General features: G+C 41.4%; 1 protein-coding gene across 1 annotated transcript in view; it reads right to left on the bottom strand.

Annotated features, from left to right (window-relative positions):
* Positions 1–17935, bottom strand: part of LOC110205537 (calpain-8) — a 109319-nt gene that overhangs the window by 9656 nt on the left and 81728 nt on the right. Inside the window, 6 exon segments of the mRNA XM_020982189.2 lie at positions 2064–2128; positions 7688–7745; positions 10055–10090; positions 10092–10124; positions 14026–14062; positions 16096–16307. Of these exon segments, the coding sequence (XP_020837848.1) occupies positions 2064–2128; positions 7688–7745; positions 10055–10090; positions 10092–10124; positions 14026–14062; positions 16096–16307 (441 nt within the window).

Genomic DNA, 17935 nt, shown 5'->3' with positions numbered 1-17935 from the left:
TGTTAACTAAAGATTTGTATCCAATTACGTGAAGCCATGAAAAGGGGAACAGCATGGTATAGAGGAGAGCACACTGTATTTGGATTGGAGAAGCCAAGGTTAAAACCCTAGTTCCTCTACTTACTATTTGTGTGACTTTAGAAAAGAAATTTCAGCTCTTTGAGCTTCAGTTTACTCCTAGGTGAAGGAGTGAAAAAGCAATTATACTCCAAGCACCGTGCTAAGCCTCAGGGATACAGATATAAAAACAGACAGGTTCTGCCTTCAAGGAACTTACATTCTAATGGAAGAGACAACAAATATAAGGAAAGTGATATCAGGAATGTTTTGGTTTGGAAAGACAGAGGAATGATGAGTAGAGTTTTATAGAACAAAGCTATAGGGGAGCAGATTAACATGCCATTCCTGTAGTAATGACAGAATTGATTTGATTTGTGTCCTCAGCACTTGGAGTCAGGAAGACCTGAATTTAAATATAGACTTAAAGACTTACTAATTGTGTGACTCTGCACAAGTCACTTAACTTCTGTCTGCCTCAGTTTCCTCATCTGTAAAGTGAAGATAGTAAAGGTACCTAGCACCTATAGCTGCTACTAAGCAGGCTTAGCTACCCAGAGAAGGACACCAAGCTTCTGTGGTCTCTCATACATGATCCTTTAATGACAACAGTATTGCAAATTTCAATTTGTACTTACTAACATTAGCCTGAGTTTGTACTTTAGCCACAACCTACACTAAACTGTAGCTACGAATTAAAAAGGGGGGAAAAGGATGATGTCTACAATGTAGTATTATGGGATGAGCATATGACCTTGGGCAGACCATGTTCACCACTCCTTATCTCCTTTTTCCTAGTTACAAAATTTAAAAAATGATCTTGAAGTTCCCTTTTTATTCTAATTCTCTAATGCTCAAGCTGCCCCATTCCAGAGACTGTCTTTAGAATTTAATTATCCCTTAAGAAGTTAGCCCTTCTCTCGGACCCAAAATTGTCAGGCACACACCTCTTACCTGACCCAGATACCTAGCTCAGTGTAAAGGGTAGGCTCTGGAATACCTGAAATGCCTCATCTCATGCAAAATACCAAAAAGTCCTGTACCCTGAGACACAACATGCTGACTAAGCCCTCATTTAGAACATGAAGGCAGCCAGGCTGGCATGCAGGTAGACACAGGGACTTGGCTTTGCTGTCAGACTTGAAGGCTTGCTTGCCTGTTGTGTTCCCCAGCGTGAGTCAGCTCTGCTGAATACCAATTACATTGGAAAAGCTGATGGTAATGAGAGTATGCACCTCTGCCTGCTGAGGGGTTGCTGGAGGGAAGCACAGACTGGATGCTGCAGCCTCCATCCCATGGTAAACAGTTCTAAACTCTGATGCTACACAGTGTGTTAGACAGACTAGTTCAGGCCCTGTATGTGCCTGCAAAAGTTTTTAGGGTCTTGTTCTGCAGACAGTCTAGCAATGCTTTCTGTGGAAGTAACCAACAGAGGGGATAATGGAACAATGGTGGGAGTAATTATTGACAGACTAGGGATATTGGAGCTGGGGGAAAATGTGGTATCAGCTTCATCCTCATCTTCCTTCAGCTGCTGGCTGATTCCTGAAATTCTACCTTCACAATTTCATCCCCTTTAACTGAAGGCCTTGATCCCTTTTCAAATGAAAGTACCCTTGGCAAGAGCTGTAATAACATTAATCTATTATCAATCATTTAAACCTTCATGTGAATTAAGGATCTGATGGCAGCTTTGCCAGGAAAGAGCTTTCTCCCCAAGACAAACTTCACCTGCTTTACAACTTTAGGGTTTAGAGGATCCAAAAAGCCAGACAGAGTTTAGGGGCTATGGAAAACAGAGTGAGCACAGTATAGTAGAAATGGCACCAGATAGGAGTTTGAAATCTGGCTCTAATATTTACTATCTGTGTGACCTTGGAAAAGTCATTTCATATCTCTTAAGTATATTCTTTATCCAGTAAACTACGAAGCTGATCTCTAAGGTGCCTCCCAGTTCTAAATTCTTTTCTCCTACAAATCAAGAGAAAGTGATTCTGAAAGGATACATCCAAAAGGCTGATCATTTCTCTGCAGGTATTGATGTTGAATCCACCAAATTCCACGTCTGTTCCTAAATGTTTGAATAAAAAAAAGGAAGTTTCAGAGGCACTTGAGGGCAGGGAAAATGATGTCCCTGGCAGAGTGCCACAAAATGCATCAGCCCTGTGTTCTTAGGGTCCTCTGGCAGGAAACATAGGCCCATGTGACTGGTTTGCTGGCAATCTGCTCTCAGCTCAAGGACCACATCTGCTTCATGACATTTGCTAAATGTCATGGATGTCCTGAAGAGAACCCACTATTCTCACTCCTACTTGCCACCCTCTTCCCTCACACCTAGGAGCAGAGGTTAGGATCAAAGACCCATGGTCTCACTTATTTTCTCCCTGAGCCTTTCTTCCCTGGAAAAGAAGAGCCGATAGAACTAGAGAAAAGGACAGGAATGGATGTCTTAAGGACAGAAGGACTTCATCCACTGTCACAAGACCCCCCAGAGTCCTTGGAACAAACGAATGTGGATGTCTGTACACTCATCCCTTCCACATTGCTACTTTCCCCACAGCGGTTTTGATATATCATAAGTCGGCATAAGAAATTAAATGGGAATTTGGGGGGAGTTTTGTAGAAGCTGCAGAAAACACATGAAGGCCAGCAGATGGCACAGAGAGAGTTTTCAGAAATACATTAAATATATGTACCATATGATATAATATCAATATATTTTATCTTTTGATACTACAATGATTCAGACTTCTTCTTTGGTATGAAGGGAGGAACAAAACATTTTACACAGACTTTCCAGCTCGTGGAGGGGGGGCCATGCCCCTAACCCCCATGATGTGGAAGGGATAACTATACTCTCTCAACCACCTCCACTCCCAATGAGTGACTACAGATATCTGCAGATGGCCCAATGTTCTATATGCAACCCATACTAGGCTGCTGTGCTGAGTAAATGCCTTTTACTATTGCAAGAGATCTATTCTTCTATAAATATATATTTTTGTCATTCTATCACAATCATACATAAAGGGGAAAGTTCTTCCCTGACCAGATTGAACCCCCTCTTGTAACACAGATAAAACAGGTAAGCAAAAACATTCAACATAAAGAACATATCTAACAACGTGTATGGCTTTGGCTCTAGTTGTGCCCTGCCTCTCCGCTATGGGAAAGGAAGCATGTTTCATAATCTGCTCCTTGGAATCAGTGCTGGTTTTTCAAAACTCAAGAGTTCAACTTTCTCTTAGAGATCTTGTCATTTATATTGCTGTCTTTCTGTAGATAGCTCTTTTGGTTATGCCCCATCAAAGTTTCACTATTGTTGGATTCAAGGAATTGCAAACAAGTTAACACAATCTTCAAGGATTTAGAGATGACAGGAACTTCAGAAATCATCTAGCTCAATTCCCTTTTTAACCTTAATGATTCTTAACTATCAACTCCCATAAATTCCCCAACGGGGCTCTACCATGAAGAATGTTGACATATGCAATAAGCTGAAGGTTTTCCTTGTGATTTCTTGACATTATACAGATAACAATGGAGCACACAGGTCATCTATCAGTTATTCCTATCAATTCCCTCTTCATGGATACTCTTGATACATATGTTTTATTAGTCTCATAAATATTTTCTAGATGGGAGGTAGGCATGGTTGCTCAGTCATTAACTTTTTATTGGTCTTCAAAATATTCAAGGGTTTTTTTTGACACCTTACATATCTTCCCTTCCTTTCGATACCTCATGAACTGATCTCTCAATGCCCTCATAATTGTACAACCTCCAGCATGGATCTCCTCTAGGTACAATTAGTCGAATCCAGTTACTTTTAGTATATTTGTTCTCTTTATATGTCATTTCCCTCTATTCAATGAACACTTCAGGGACAGTGAAGTTAGAGTCTAAACGCTATGGTTCCACTTCCCTTGAGAGCTAAAAGATTTAGTTGCAAAAATCTTTGCAGATCATTTCCATCCACCTTCTGCTACTCTCCTTTCATTTTTATCTTTAAATGCCTTCAGGGTGATTATTTAATTGGGTCCCTTACCAAGCTTTCTTTCAAATGATTCCCCCACATACTTCTTTTCTGTTTTATAAAGCAATACTGCTCATAACTTCTTCTGTCCTTCACCACAAGATTTTTCCAATGAATTTGTATTCTAAACCAGTAAGGGCCCTTAGCTACCATATCTCTCCACTCTGACAAGCAAATCAAATGTTTGCTGGTGAAGGCATTTTTAGGCTTTTTAAAATCCTCATTATAGTCCTCAACTTATACCAACTAAACTTTTATTTGAAATTATTGTAATCATTCTCTATATCCTTTCTCCTGTCAATATCTTATTTATTATCAATAACTTTTCAATAAGCTGAAGTAGTATTCATTATACATCATCTTGTCTTCTTTTTCCTTTTTCCTTCTAGCTTTGTAGAAATTTTAACCTTTGCTCAAAAGTGGTGGTAGTTTGACTCTCCGTGTAACATGATGATAAATGATTTAAGAATTATTTCTACATCAGAAATAAGTCATTTCTTGTCCACTAAAATATATTCATTTTCACTTTTTGTAATGTCATTCAGTATTTACTATTTCCAGAGCCTTTCAATTCTTTCCTCTAAGAGGGTATTCATAATGTCTAAGCATGAGACTTTCATAATGTATAAGCATGATGTTTCTGTGTAGTTTACAAGTCTCCGGTTTCTCTCAGTATTTATTTCTGATCCATATTTTCCAACAAATTTTTCACCATCTCTACCTACCTTTGTATGAAAGTCAGCAAGTATCAAAGCATATACTGATTAATTTGGAGGGTCTCGTATCAAGTTCTTCACAGAACTCTTTATCTTCTCCAACAAATGTTGATGCATAAGCTGCAATTATTTTCATGGTGGTCTTTTTCCAAATATTTATTTTGAGCACCATGACATGTGATTACTGAATACCCCTTAAAGTGATGTTTCTTGTTACTTTTGGATGCATTATAAATCCAATTCTGCCCAATTTCTTTATGTTCCTCTCCAAAGAAAATCTGTGAGCCAACTTTACATTTAGATGCAACTGATGCCTTTTAGTTTCCCTCTTAGCAAGACTGTCAAGATAATACAATTTAGTTCCTCTGGTAGTTTGACCATCCTTTGGACATCAGACAAGGATCTCACATTTAGAGTAGCAATAGCCAAATTAAAGTTATAGGTGGGCAAAAAAAAATGGTGTGATTCTTTTTTGTTTGTTTGTTTTTGGTTTTTTGGGTTGGTTTTTTTTTTTTGGTTTTTTAGGCAATTGGGGTTAAGTGACTTGCCCAGAGTCACACAGCTAGTAAGTGTCAAGTGTTTGGTCTGAGGCTGAATTTGAACTCAGGTCCTCCTGACTTCAGGGCCAGCACTCTATCCACCGCGCCACCTAGCTGCCCCAAAATGGTGTGATTCTTATCACCCTTTGCCCATTTTTGTACTATTTTGCCAGTGTTGCTGCAGAAGTGGAAGGAGGCCACACAAATATGAAGGCCATTTTTGTATGTTTCTTTGTTTTATGGGTTGCCATGATCTTAGAATTCATCACCAAGTAACTAGGCTGCTGCTGCTGCTGCTGCTGAACCTCTTTGAACTTGGTTCTAGAACCATATCTGAAGTCTTTCTTACATAGTAGAAACTGCCATAGCTTAGACTTTATTGACATGGCTTCTAATAACTTAGGGTTACCTCTATAGCATGAGGAGGCATCAGAGTAAGACTTTATGGGGGATCTACAGCATCACTCTCATTTTTAAAATGTCTGTTCCAAGAAGAATCTTAAGGTCATTAAAATCACTGAACAATTTCACAAAGACAAACCACCCCCTTCTCATTCTCTTGTTGAATTTTGAGATTACTACATTGACCATTTGTAGCATAATACACAAGATCTATGGGCTGTCCATCCGACTGTATATCATAGTCTCAACAACAGAGATTTTTTTTCCATTTGTTTCTTCTTGTGTGCAGCTAAGCCAGACTCTTTTGGATATCAGCTAAGAGGTGGGTCATGAAGAAATTAGAACAGGAACATCTAGAGAACCTCACTATCTTTAGAAAATCCCTCTCTGATTTGAACCCTATATCAGACATCTTCCTATGGTGTATTGGATAGAGTTTTGGACTTGGAGTCATGAAAACCTGAGTTCAAATATTTTCTTAGACATTTACTAGCTGTATAACCTTTGGCAAGTCATTTAACCATTCTCAACCTCAGTTTCCTCATTTGTAAATGAGGGGTTGGAGTTGATGGCTTCTAAGATCCCTTGATACCATTACAAAGGCAGGCATCTTGAGTGAGCATCTGTCTGTTTATATCAACTGATTTTATCAATGTGGCATAGTAGATTATGAGCTGCTCTCAAAGTCGGGGAAACCTAGGTTAGAAGTTCTGCCTCTGACACATACTGTCTATGGGAGCCCTGGCAAGTTATTTAATCTCTCAGTACTCTAGGCAACTCTCTAAGGCCATGAGTCACAAAGAAGGTGCCAACCTGCGTTAGAAAAAGAAATTCCTTACTGGGAGTTCCCTGCACCAGTAAGATATTGATAATCAGAGCATCATCACGGTAAGTTATTGTTGTTTTTACAGTTTTCATAGACTCTTACATGATTCTGACAGACGCCTGGGAGATACTTCAATAGGGGAGAATCTTCAAAGTGGCATTTTGCTTGACAAAATCAAATACTTTTTAGTAGCAAACAATCTTCACAGTAGGATTGTTTTCTCTACGCCTTTCAGTCAATGTTGTGACTATAAAGATGTAGTCTGCTGTAGGATATCATTTGTGAACCCTGCCCATTTCCTTCTCATGACCTCATCAAGAATGTCCTCCATGTATTTACCTTATTCTCACCAAGAAGGGAGAGTAGATGCAAGAGTTGGTAGTTACTGATAATCTTTCAGTTATGTTTTTGGGGGTACAAATAAGGTCCAAGCTGTTTTTCTGAGCCTTTAGTATCCTTCTGTCTTCCAGATACCTTGAGAATTAATCCCTCAAAGTTCTCAATATTGGTCACCTTCAGTAAGGTTCTCTTCTGTATATACTTGACCTGGCCTGCTCAAAATTAGCATGTATTACTCTGCACATAATTTTGCATAGAGTTGACAAAATGTCTGAATATTTCTATGGCCCAGTATTGCTTTCCTTGCAGGGTTCTGTAAACCATTTTTTTTTTCCAGACACAACAAAAACTTCACTCATGCTTGTCAGGATAGATTAAATTAGTCTGGAAGGCTCCTGGTTGGACTGTATAGTATTGCTGTCATGCTGTGGACAATTATCTCCTTCAAACTGAGCAGGTATACTACCCATCTCCATAACATCACCTCTACACCCCCTCCCTTACTCTCCAGTCTTCCCTAACTCACTGTCATGCCAGCAATTAAGTAGCAACCCCAAGGGGATGGATTGCTAAAACTATCGATCTGGTCTAAGCTGAGTCAGTCAAAGTCCCTGCTGTCCAAATCTTTAGTCCTACACCCTCCACTGGTGTGGAGTCTCTCTCCCCCTGCCCCTCTTCACTGTTAACTGGAGAATAATGATGCCTAAAGAACCTCCCTGCATCTCTCCTAGGCTTTTATCATACCTCAAAAAAGTCCCAAAGGGTAACTTACGTTTAGAAAAGAAGTCATTCAGAATAGTTTGGAGTTCATTGGCACTGACCTCAGAATCCTAGAAAGGAGAATCCAAAGACTGATCAGGTCTTGAAAGTATTTCACAATGTCAGATGGAAGTGGGATTCAGATGAATCCATTTGTGCCCTGTTTTAAAGCAACTGAAGTTTTTTAAAAATTAAATTCTCAGCCACCTCCAAGATTTTCAAAAAATCTGAACTAAGATGGGTACCGATGATGATGGTGAATCCTGTGTGTTTCCACATGATATTGTCATTCAAAGCTTTCTGTATTTGACAGAGGTTGATTATACCCTATTGATTAAATCCCAAAACAGAGGAAGCAAAGGCTTTCTAGGGCTAGCCTTTTAAAACTAGTAAGCAGAGATTTAGAGAAACAAAATATCTTGTGTAAATTTGGAGTGGTTAGGCAAATTTTGTTTAATAATTTCATGTATATATATCCCTTCATAAGTTACAAAGTGCAGCAATTCTGTGAGTTGAATGCATTGCAAGTATTTTCTGTTTCCATCTTATAGTTGAGGAAGCAGATTTTCCTCATGCTATAGATGACCCCTTTGGATTCTGGTAAATCTATGGACCCTTTCTCAGAATAACGGTTTGTTATCTCTGCTTGTAACTGAAGGGAAATGCCAAATTTCAATTAGAGGTTATTGGGGAAAGATGTAATTCCTCCTATTCCAGTTCACAGACCCCCTGAAATCTATCCATGAATTCCTTCCAAGGATGCTAAGGACCCCTGACTTAGTGGAACCTTTTTAAAAGGAACTTTAAAATTTTTTTCATGATTGCACATGTAAAAACCATATTGGATTGTTTACCATCTCAGGGAAGGGGAGGGGAGGGCGGGATAAAATGCGGACCTCAAAACTTTTTTTTAATATTTTTTAATTATCTTATGAAATTAGGAGAAAAATAAATTATATTTAAAAAGGAACCTTAAATTACTGAAGAAATGTAATAGAAAGAACATAGCATTGGTTTTAGGGTTAGAGTCAGGAGAGACCTGAGTTTCAACTGCCTCCAACTCTCACAAGCTTTCATACAGAAGCAAGCCACCCAATCTCTCTGAGTCTCAGCTCCCTCACCTGTAAAAATGGCAATAATGATACCCCTATACCTCCTTACAGGACTGTTGTGAACATCAAATTATAACGTAGAGCCCTTTGTAAACTTTAATATACTCATAAATGTCAGCTAATATTCTTCGTCATAATAGCTATACAAAAGATTCTGTTCCTGGGCCTTTTTCAAGGAACCCAAAGTGTTTTCATCTCTCTGCATCACCAAATCTAGAAATATGTGCCAAACCTTTCCGAAGAGCTGGGCCCTTTATTTCTTTCCACTCCCAAGGCCCCCAGGACATCTTACTCTCCACCCAAGAGTAAAGCTTTTGCTGTAAGCTTGTAAGCGCTGTTCCCAGCTCTGTCTCTAACTTGCTTCATGGCCTCTGTGTTGCTGTGACAATCAACAAGCGAGCACAAGCTGGGATGGGAGGATCAATGGAAAGATGCTTTCTCTTTTCCATGAAGGACGTATGTGCCCATACTCAGGTGCTTTGGTACAGGTTTTAATTCAGGAGGCAGAATGAACAGTTTGTCCTCTATATGCAGCATCAGAAACAAAAAGGAAAGAGAGGCAGGCAGCATCTTCAGCATGTTAAACTCGGGGCGAGTTGACTCAGCTCTCTTTACACCTGCACTGTGCTGCTATTCCTTCTTCTTCTGAAGGGTATTGATTGAAAAAGAATTCAGCTGCTGAGGCTCTGTAGCCAGAGGCCTGAAACTGACAGGGCCAATTTACAAGAGGAGAAAGGTTTTGGCAGAACCTGCGTGATTGGGGTTTGCTATTTACTCAAGAGAGAGGGCAGCCCCAGAAAGGAGATAAAGCACCCTAGAACGAGCAAGCCCTAGAGGACTACATGGGAGTACTGGTCTGTGAACTGCTGGGATTCTCAGACGATGAACTCTCTGATGAAAAGGACCGGGAGACCCAAGACGGGCTACATCAGGAGGCGGTGCCTTCTTGAAGTGAGCAGAATCTCCCTCCTGGGAGGGCTGTGGGGAGGGTCAGGAAAGAAAGGGGAGAACGAAGACTTAAAGAGAAGGCGGCATGGTGTAGTGGATAGAGTGCTGGACTTGGAATCAAGAAGGTATAGGTTCAAATCCCCCATCTGACACTCGATAGACACGTGACTCTGGGCAAGTCACTTAACATCTCTGTTTCCTCACCTGTAAAATGAGGAGGTTAAACTAGATGGCCTCAAAGGTCCCTTCCGGCTCTAAAATCTATGATCCTTGAAACTATTCACAGCAGTCTGGGGAGTCTTACTCATTCCCAAACTCACCTCCCCAGCACGCTTCTCAAACAGGCTCTTGAACTGGTTCTTCTATGTGTAGTCTCTCACTGGGATGGGGCTAAAACGAAGGGAAAATGCATGCTGATCAACCCAAGGACAAGGGCAAAGACAACAAATAACTAGTTCCAATTTATGTAAAGTGATTTACTAACCTTAAAGTACTACAGAAATGTAAGCAATATTTTGTTATGGAGGGGGAGCCAGAAAGCTAGGAGTCAGCTTCTCAGGGATGAGAGGAAGGGAATTCCCGTGCCTCTTCAACACTGAGGGTAGGACAAATTATCTATAGAGAAACTAACCTCAACCAGCAGAGGGAGCACTTTGGTCCCATGGAAACTAGGGGTCTGTCCAGATAGAGCTGAACAGCAATTCCAAGCAATGCGGGGGACATGCCATACTGCCAAGAAAACAGCAATGACAGCCCACTTTTATGTAGTGGTTTAAGGTTTATGAAAAACTTTCTCCACAATCTGCTTATGAGGATATTAGGCAGAGTTTCAACCCCCACTCAAAAAAAGGGTGGGCATACACAGATTACTCCCAAGAGATAACTAGGCAAAGAGTATGCTGCCCTCTGAATAACACATCTCAGTCAATGAATCAATCAGGATCATTTATATGCTGTTGAAAGCCTGCCTTAGAGTCAGCTTTCTGCTCCCCCTTCCCCCCCACACACACACAGACATTACTAGTTTTGTGATCCTGGGCAAGTCACCTATTCTCAGCCTCAGTTCCCTCATATGTAAAATGATGGGGTTATACCTGACCACCTCCAAGATCCCCTCCAGCTCTAAGTCTATGATCTTAAGATCCCTGGGCAAATTACTTAAAGTGTCCCCAGGCAATTTTCTAAGGCTGTAAGTTGCAGAGAAGGTAGTAATGTGTTTTGGTCCCTTATCACCAGATGCCTGTAGGTGGGAAACTGAGAAAACTGAGATAAACAGGGTCAGTCCCAGAGTCAAACAGCTGGTAAATGTCTGAGGCTGAATTTGAACTCAGGTCTTCCTGATTTTAGACCCAGTATTCTACCCATTGTACCACCTAGTTGCCTCTAATACAAACATGAAAGAAGGATATTGCATAGCTGGGTTCTGGTATTCTCCAGGGTATTTTTGTTCTAATTAGCTCAGAAAAGGTTATGTTACAGAGAGATGGCAAAAAGCCACATATCCAAAGATTTCTGTGAATGAATAAATGAATGAAAGGAAAAAAGGGCATGTATGAAGTATTTCCCCCTTGCCAGACACTGTGCTAAGTGCTAGGGATGCAAATACACAAAAAAGATTATCCCTGACCTCAAGGACCTTATATTCTAAAAGGGAGAGACAATACATCTGGGGAATGGTAGACAGAATAGGTTGTTTCTGCCACAGAAAGTGCATCTTTACATATTGTACTTGGCTTACGAATGTCAGGAACCCAGGATCCGGGCAACTACGACGGTACTAACTTCTACACAGTGACTCCCACAGAAAATGTTCGCGTCTGTGGAGGGATTCAGAGTAAGCAGAAGAAGAAAGCACCAGGGAAGAAATGCGTGCATTTTCCAGTAAGCATCCTTGATAAGAAACGCCGAAATGTCGAAGATTAGATATTCCTTGGATTAAAAGGGCAAGAAATGATCTCATGAATCTATGACAAGAAGACACCTTCCACATCTAATTCTTTGCCAGGGGAGGAAGCATGTTCCTGTGTGTGACACCCAGCCAGCAAAAGCAAAGCCCAGCGTCAGTAATGTGTAGGATATAGCTGCAGCCACAGATGTCTCAGTCTGTTCTCTCTTTGAAACGTACCAGGGGATCCTTTAATTTCTGAGTGGGCATGGAAGCAGACGGAACCGGGGCTGTGAAATATAAACTACTGATGCTAACCTCCCCCTCCTGCCCTCAGAACCCTCATGTCTCTCCCTGAAACATCACTGCCTATACCCAGGACTCAGCCCAGCTCTTGTGATGCTCCATCCCAGAAGGACAATAACATGAGCTAAGCAGCATGGGCCTCCTCATTAGAGTCAAAGGATCACCATCCAAGGACTAATACATACAAAAGGGATGGTTAGCAGCTCTATCCTGAAGCTCCAGATGCCAAACTCTATCCATTGTCTTTAAAATTCTGCTCTATAACTCATCTCCTCAAGAGGCTTTCCCAAACTGAGTCTCCCCAGATGATTCCATTCCCCCTAGCACTCACCTCCATAGAATCATAGACTTATATAGTCTCAGAGAAGGAAGGTACTTCAGAGGTCGTATACCATACATACATGCCCAGCAGCTAGGTGGCAGTGTAGAATTCTGGACTTGGGGGTCAGTGGGATCTGAGTTCAAATCCTCCCTCAGACACATACTTAGCTGTGTGACCCTGAGCAAGTCATTTAATCTGTGTCATCCTCAGTTTTCTCATCTGTAAATGGGGAATAATAATAGCATGTGCATTACACAGTAGTTGAGAGGATCAAATGAGATATGGAAGCACATTGCAAAATACTACATAAATACTATTCACATGCAGCCCTAAAAGTGCAGGTACCACAAGTCAGCTAGGTGGTGCAGTAGATAGAGTGCTGGGCCTGGAGTCCAGAAGACCTGAATTCAAATCTGGCCTCAGACACTTACTAGCTGTGTGATCTTGGGCAAGTCTCTTAACCCTGTTTGCCTCCATTTCATCATTTGTCAAATGAGCTGGAGAAGGACACAGCAAACCACTCCAGCATCTTTGCCAAGGAAAACCCCAGATGAGATCACAAAGAGGCAGACATAACTGAAACAACTGAATAACAAACTGCAAGGCAAGGACAATATTTATTGATCTCCAGGTGGGTATTCTCTGACTGAGAGGCAGCCTCCATGGGGACTCGAACCCTTGCCTTGGGGTCAGGAAGACTTGGGTTTGAGTCCTAATTATGGTTACCATGGGTAAGTCAATTGCTTAAGTGGCTTGAAAGGTTTCTCAAGGCCCCAGACCACTCATTAAGAACATAAGTTACCCAAGGAAATGAGATCACAGTCTGAACCAAAAAAAAGGAAAAAAAAGAAAGAGAAAGAAAGAAATGCCTGGTTTTGTTTGTTTTTTCATCTGCCATTCATCCTTCCACAAGGCCTCTCAAGGGCAAGAACGCGGCGTCTTCTTCTTCCTTGGTGATGTCCCTCAGTACATGGTATGGTGCTCAGCACACAGTGGATTTGTGAGGCTGACAGACTGCATAAAGGGGCATTCATCACTCCAGCCAGTGGAAAGAACATTAAATTGTGTTCCTTTAGGGACAGCCAAGACCCTTGGAAAGACTATGGCTTCACAGCTCCTTCAGAGCCTCTTCAGACTCAGCCAAACAATGTTCCACAACTATTAACTTTGATTTTGACCTTCACTGACATCACCCAAGATAGATTCCCCCAAAGAAATTACCCTTGCCCTCTCCGAAAAAAAAAAATTAGAGTAGAGTTTCTGAAAGTATTTTGTGTGTATGTATTCTGGAAGCTATGGAATGTATTCTGTATGTATTCTGGAAGGTACAGTGAGTGGATTGAGTGCTGGGCCCTGGAGTCAGGAAGACCTGAGTTCAAATCCAGCCTCAAACACTAGCTGTGTGACCCTGGGCAAGTCACTTAACCCTGTTTGCCTCAGTTTCCTCATCTGGTAAATGAGCTGGAGTAGGAAATGGCAAACCACTTTGGTATCTTTGCCAAGAAAACCCCAAATGGGGTCTTGAAGAATTGGATGTGACTGAAATGACTGAACAACAACAAAATTAGTTATTAGTGATATTTATGAACCCCTTCTCCAAATGTTTTAATTGCCTACATTTATAATTGAAGGATATGTTAAATTTAAGTTAGAAGTTAATGAAAATACAGTTGTATTTTTCCCATCCAAGTTCACAGAACCCCTGAAACCTATCAATGGACCCCTTAAGGGACCATGAAGCTCAAGTTAAGAACCCCTGGTTCTGAATGGGTGCTTACCTCATATGGCTTTCCAGCTACCACGTCTCCAATTTCCCTGAAACGCAAATACTCACAGGAACAAAATCAACATAAAAAGGCCAGAGAGTCCAGCTAAAAATTGTTCTTCTCTGGGGTCATTCTAAACTATGGGGAAGGGGGGAGGTGAAGAGAGAAAAGGAATTTCCCTCCTAAGACTGTTTCCCAACTTCACAAACTAAACCTTAAGTCCCCTTACTGACAGAGATCTTTAACCCTTTACATGCATCCCTTGAGGGCATTCCTGTACTATAGGCACCAAGCATCAAGTTCAGCCAGCTCCCTCAACATTTCTAGGATGATACTCTCTTTTAACCCCATGGACCACTCTGCCAAGAAAGTCTTTTGAAGGGCTCTGTTCCATGGCTAAGAACCCCAGTTACCACCCTTCTCTTTCCCTTGGGACAATTCTTTGCCTAGAAAGGTCTGTTACATTAGTGACAACACCAAGAATCCCCATCACATGTTTTGGATGCAGCACAGAAAAGGTGTTTTCTTGTGCCATCTGGAGTGAGATTCTATAGCTTAAGTGCTCTTCCTATTAAGTGGAAACTCTCCTGGCTGGATTGCTGCCTGTGCTCTTCCTCAGTCGGACTTCCAGCCCCCACTCCACATGTTGCAATACATGTGAACTTTCTTCTCCTTTGACTTTCCTACTTATGTCAGGGGCACCATTCACTCAATCTCTTGTGTCCAAAACTTCGCTGACGTCTGATTCTTCCTTCTCTTTCATCCCTGCTCCTGCCCTGTCCCTGTATCCAACTAGCTGCCAAATTCTGTCAACACAGAATCTCTGTGAAATCTCTCAAATCTATCCCCCTCCTCTCTATTCCCTTTGGTTAACAGGGCTTCCTTACTCCTATCAAGACTATTATAACAGCCTTCTGTTGGGCCTTCTCTCCCTACTCCCCACTCCCTGCTCTGCACTGTAATACCCAATGGTGCTTCACACTGCTTCTAAACTGAGCAGTCTTCTTAATCTCATCTGTACCTCTCCTCATCAAAACCCTTCAATGATTCCTTACTACTACATACCCAAACAAAATTCAGATTCCTTAGCCTGGTACACCATGTAGGACCCTTTTTCACCCAACCCCCCACCAACACATACTGGAGTCCCACTCACCCAGATCCCACCAGGATATCTCTTTCATCACAGGGCATTTAAGAACCATGGACAGAGTCTTTCTATCAGCCTTGAAACTGAATTCTTCTCTCTCCAATTAGAATATAAACTCTGGACTTTATCACTTCACTAGCTCTATTCCCAATTCTCAGCACAGTACCTGGCACATATTAAATGCTTAAGAACTGCTCTTCCATTTCATACTACCCTACCTTTCCAGTTTTATTTCACACATAGCCTATATATACTATATGTAATACCTTCTGTTTCCTGGCCCTGTGCCTTTCTCATGTCATTTCATGCCCATATCCTTGTTATTTCTGCCTATTTAAATAGTATCCATCTATTAAAGCTCATCTTAAATCTATGCAGTCTTCCCAATTCATCCCCTCAGGAGTTTAAATACATTTTGTACTTCTCTTGTTAAGTCAAGTCAGCAAACATTTATGAAACACCTACTATGTAGCAGGCACTGCTCTAAGCACTAGGGGAAAACATGGTCCTTGCCCTAAAGGAGTTTACAATCTTGCATTATAGTTATGTATGTTTTGCATCTCCCTACTATACATAAGTTCCATGAAGAGAGATGCTATGTTTTATTTATCTTTCTACCTCCCCCAGTGTCCACCATAGTCTTCTGTATATAGGTGGCAATTAATAAATGTTTGTTGACTGAATCAATGAATAAATGGAGGGGACTCACCAGTCCATGGGCCCTTGGGAACTATTATGTCTGTCATCATTTTATAGATTCGGATTTTTCTAGTTACCCCTATAGATGCCCTGTTGGAAACTTCATTAATTTGGCAAGCAGACTCTCAGCACCCCAAATAACAATTGGGATCTTCCTCCCAGCCTCTAGTAATTTCCCTGCTGGAAACCTTTACACTCAGGCTTATTATGCTAGCACATGGACAAGCTCATACAGGGACTTGGCTTCCTTCTCTGAGAATATTCTCAGGCAGAACTCTCCATCCTTGAATGGCTCAAAGGTTGAAGGCACCACCAGGTACTCTCCTACAGGAAGGTGGATCCGCGTAGAAACTTCTCGAAGATTAATGTATGCCGGGGTTTGAGCAGCAGGCTGATGTCCCAAAAAGAAGTCCTGGCTCAGATGTACTTCTGTGTGGTTCTCCAGCTGTACAAATCAGCATTTAGAAAGTCATTTTTTATAGAATCATAGATGTTGAATTGAAACGGACCTCTGAGGCCATCTAATCCAATGCCCTTCTTTCACGGATGAGGAAGCAGAGGCTCAGGAAGGTTAAGTAATTTGCTCAAGATCACTCAGATACTAAGTATAAAGAAGTGAGATTTTGGACCTGGGTCTTCACTCCAAAGCCAGCCTTTCCACTTTACCATGATTTCTCTCCCTGTTAGAAGAGGAGACCAGAAAAGTCTATCCAAATATTATAGTTTGGAGTATTCTCATTTTGCTTATTTTTTAAAGTTTAGGTAGATATTTGTTTCTATGAGTCCTTTAGCTAACACATATAAGCCATTATTCAGACATTTAATTTGGTTAGCAATGTAAGTTTAAATCCTGAGCTCTCAAGGCAAAAAATTTCAGAAATGGTCCACTTGTCTTTTATTAACTGCCAAACAAATAGATCTCTGATAAGGAGGTGGCCCCCATCTGTTCACAGATGGAGGATATAGTTGGGTAACCTGTTATTGACACCATGTGGCCAAGACTAGCTGAATAGTTAGGTTGAATGACTGATACTAGAGCCTAAAGATCTGGACCCCTGGCCTCTGATTCTGCCACTGACTCCCTCAGTGGCCTCTGATAATGTCATTTCCTCTCTATGGGCTTCACTTTATTGACCTGTTAAATGATGATAGATGGGGTCAGTAACCCAGCACCTGTTGAAGGAAGTGGGGGGGTGGGCATTAAGGGGTGGGGTCATTGTTGAGTCTGTGAGACATACTAATTAAGGATTGCAAGATGCTTTGAAAACACATGTCAAATTATTATTACTGTAATTAAGTCTCCTTTTAGCACTTTATCTTCCCAATTAATCATCATAAGATGATGATGACTATTTGCACCAATATCCTGGGGCTTCTGTGTGACCTGGAGCTCAGCTGGCCAGATAAAATATAGGAGAGGGGCTTTCCATCGCTGGTCACAGAATCTCCTTATTCCTCCCTACCCCCAAGTCTATTTAAACACAGGACACTGGAAAGGAAACCCAAGTCCCACCCCACCCCCATGCCAGGGAAGCATCACAGTACCATGGAAAGAGTCTAGATTTAGAATCAGATGGCCTGGGTCCACATCCCAGCTCTATCACTTGATACCTGTGTGATCTTGGACAAGTCACTTAACCTCTATGGCTTTGATTTCTTCTCCTGTTAAATGAAGAGGTTGAACTAAGTTCCCTTCCAGCTCTGAGTCTATAATCCTATTATCCATATACTGAAATATTTTCTATAGGGGATCATCCCAGGTCATCTATCCTCCTTCCAAACACTCAACTTGAGAAACCTGTGCTCCATGGACGGGGTAACTGTGAGGTCATGGTCACTAAGGCAGCAGTGCTAGGTAATGTCAGGGAGTTAAGCAAAGTCATCATGGTTAATAGTGCAGGGAGGTGTCAGAAAGAGCAGAAAGCAGGAGGCAGTTTGGGTTTAATATACTAGGATTGTAACAGCAAACTCTATCTGCGATTGGGGTTGGGAAGGGTGGAAGCAGTTCTTACAAGGGTACTGAGTGCAGATGAAGAACGCTGTTCACAGTCTCAGAAAAGGAAGGAAATCTGA

Source organism: Phascolarctos cinereus, unplaced genomic scaffold (assembly GCF_003287225.1).
Source record: "Phascolarctos cinereus isolate Bilbo 61053 unplaced genomic scaffold, phaCin_HiC Scaffold_5;HRSCAF=322, whole genome shotgun sequence".
Lineage (NCBI taxonomy): Eukaryota > Metazoa > Chordata > Mammalia > Diprotodontia > Phascolarctidae > Phascolarctos > Phascolarctos cinereus.
The sequence above is the reverse complement of the archived record's forward strand: the minus strand, read 5'-3'. Positions and strand labels throughout refer to the sequence as shown.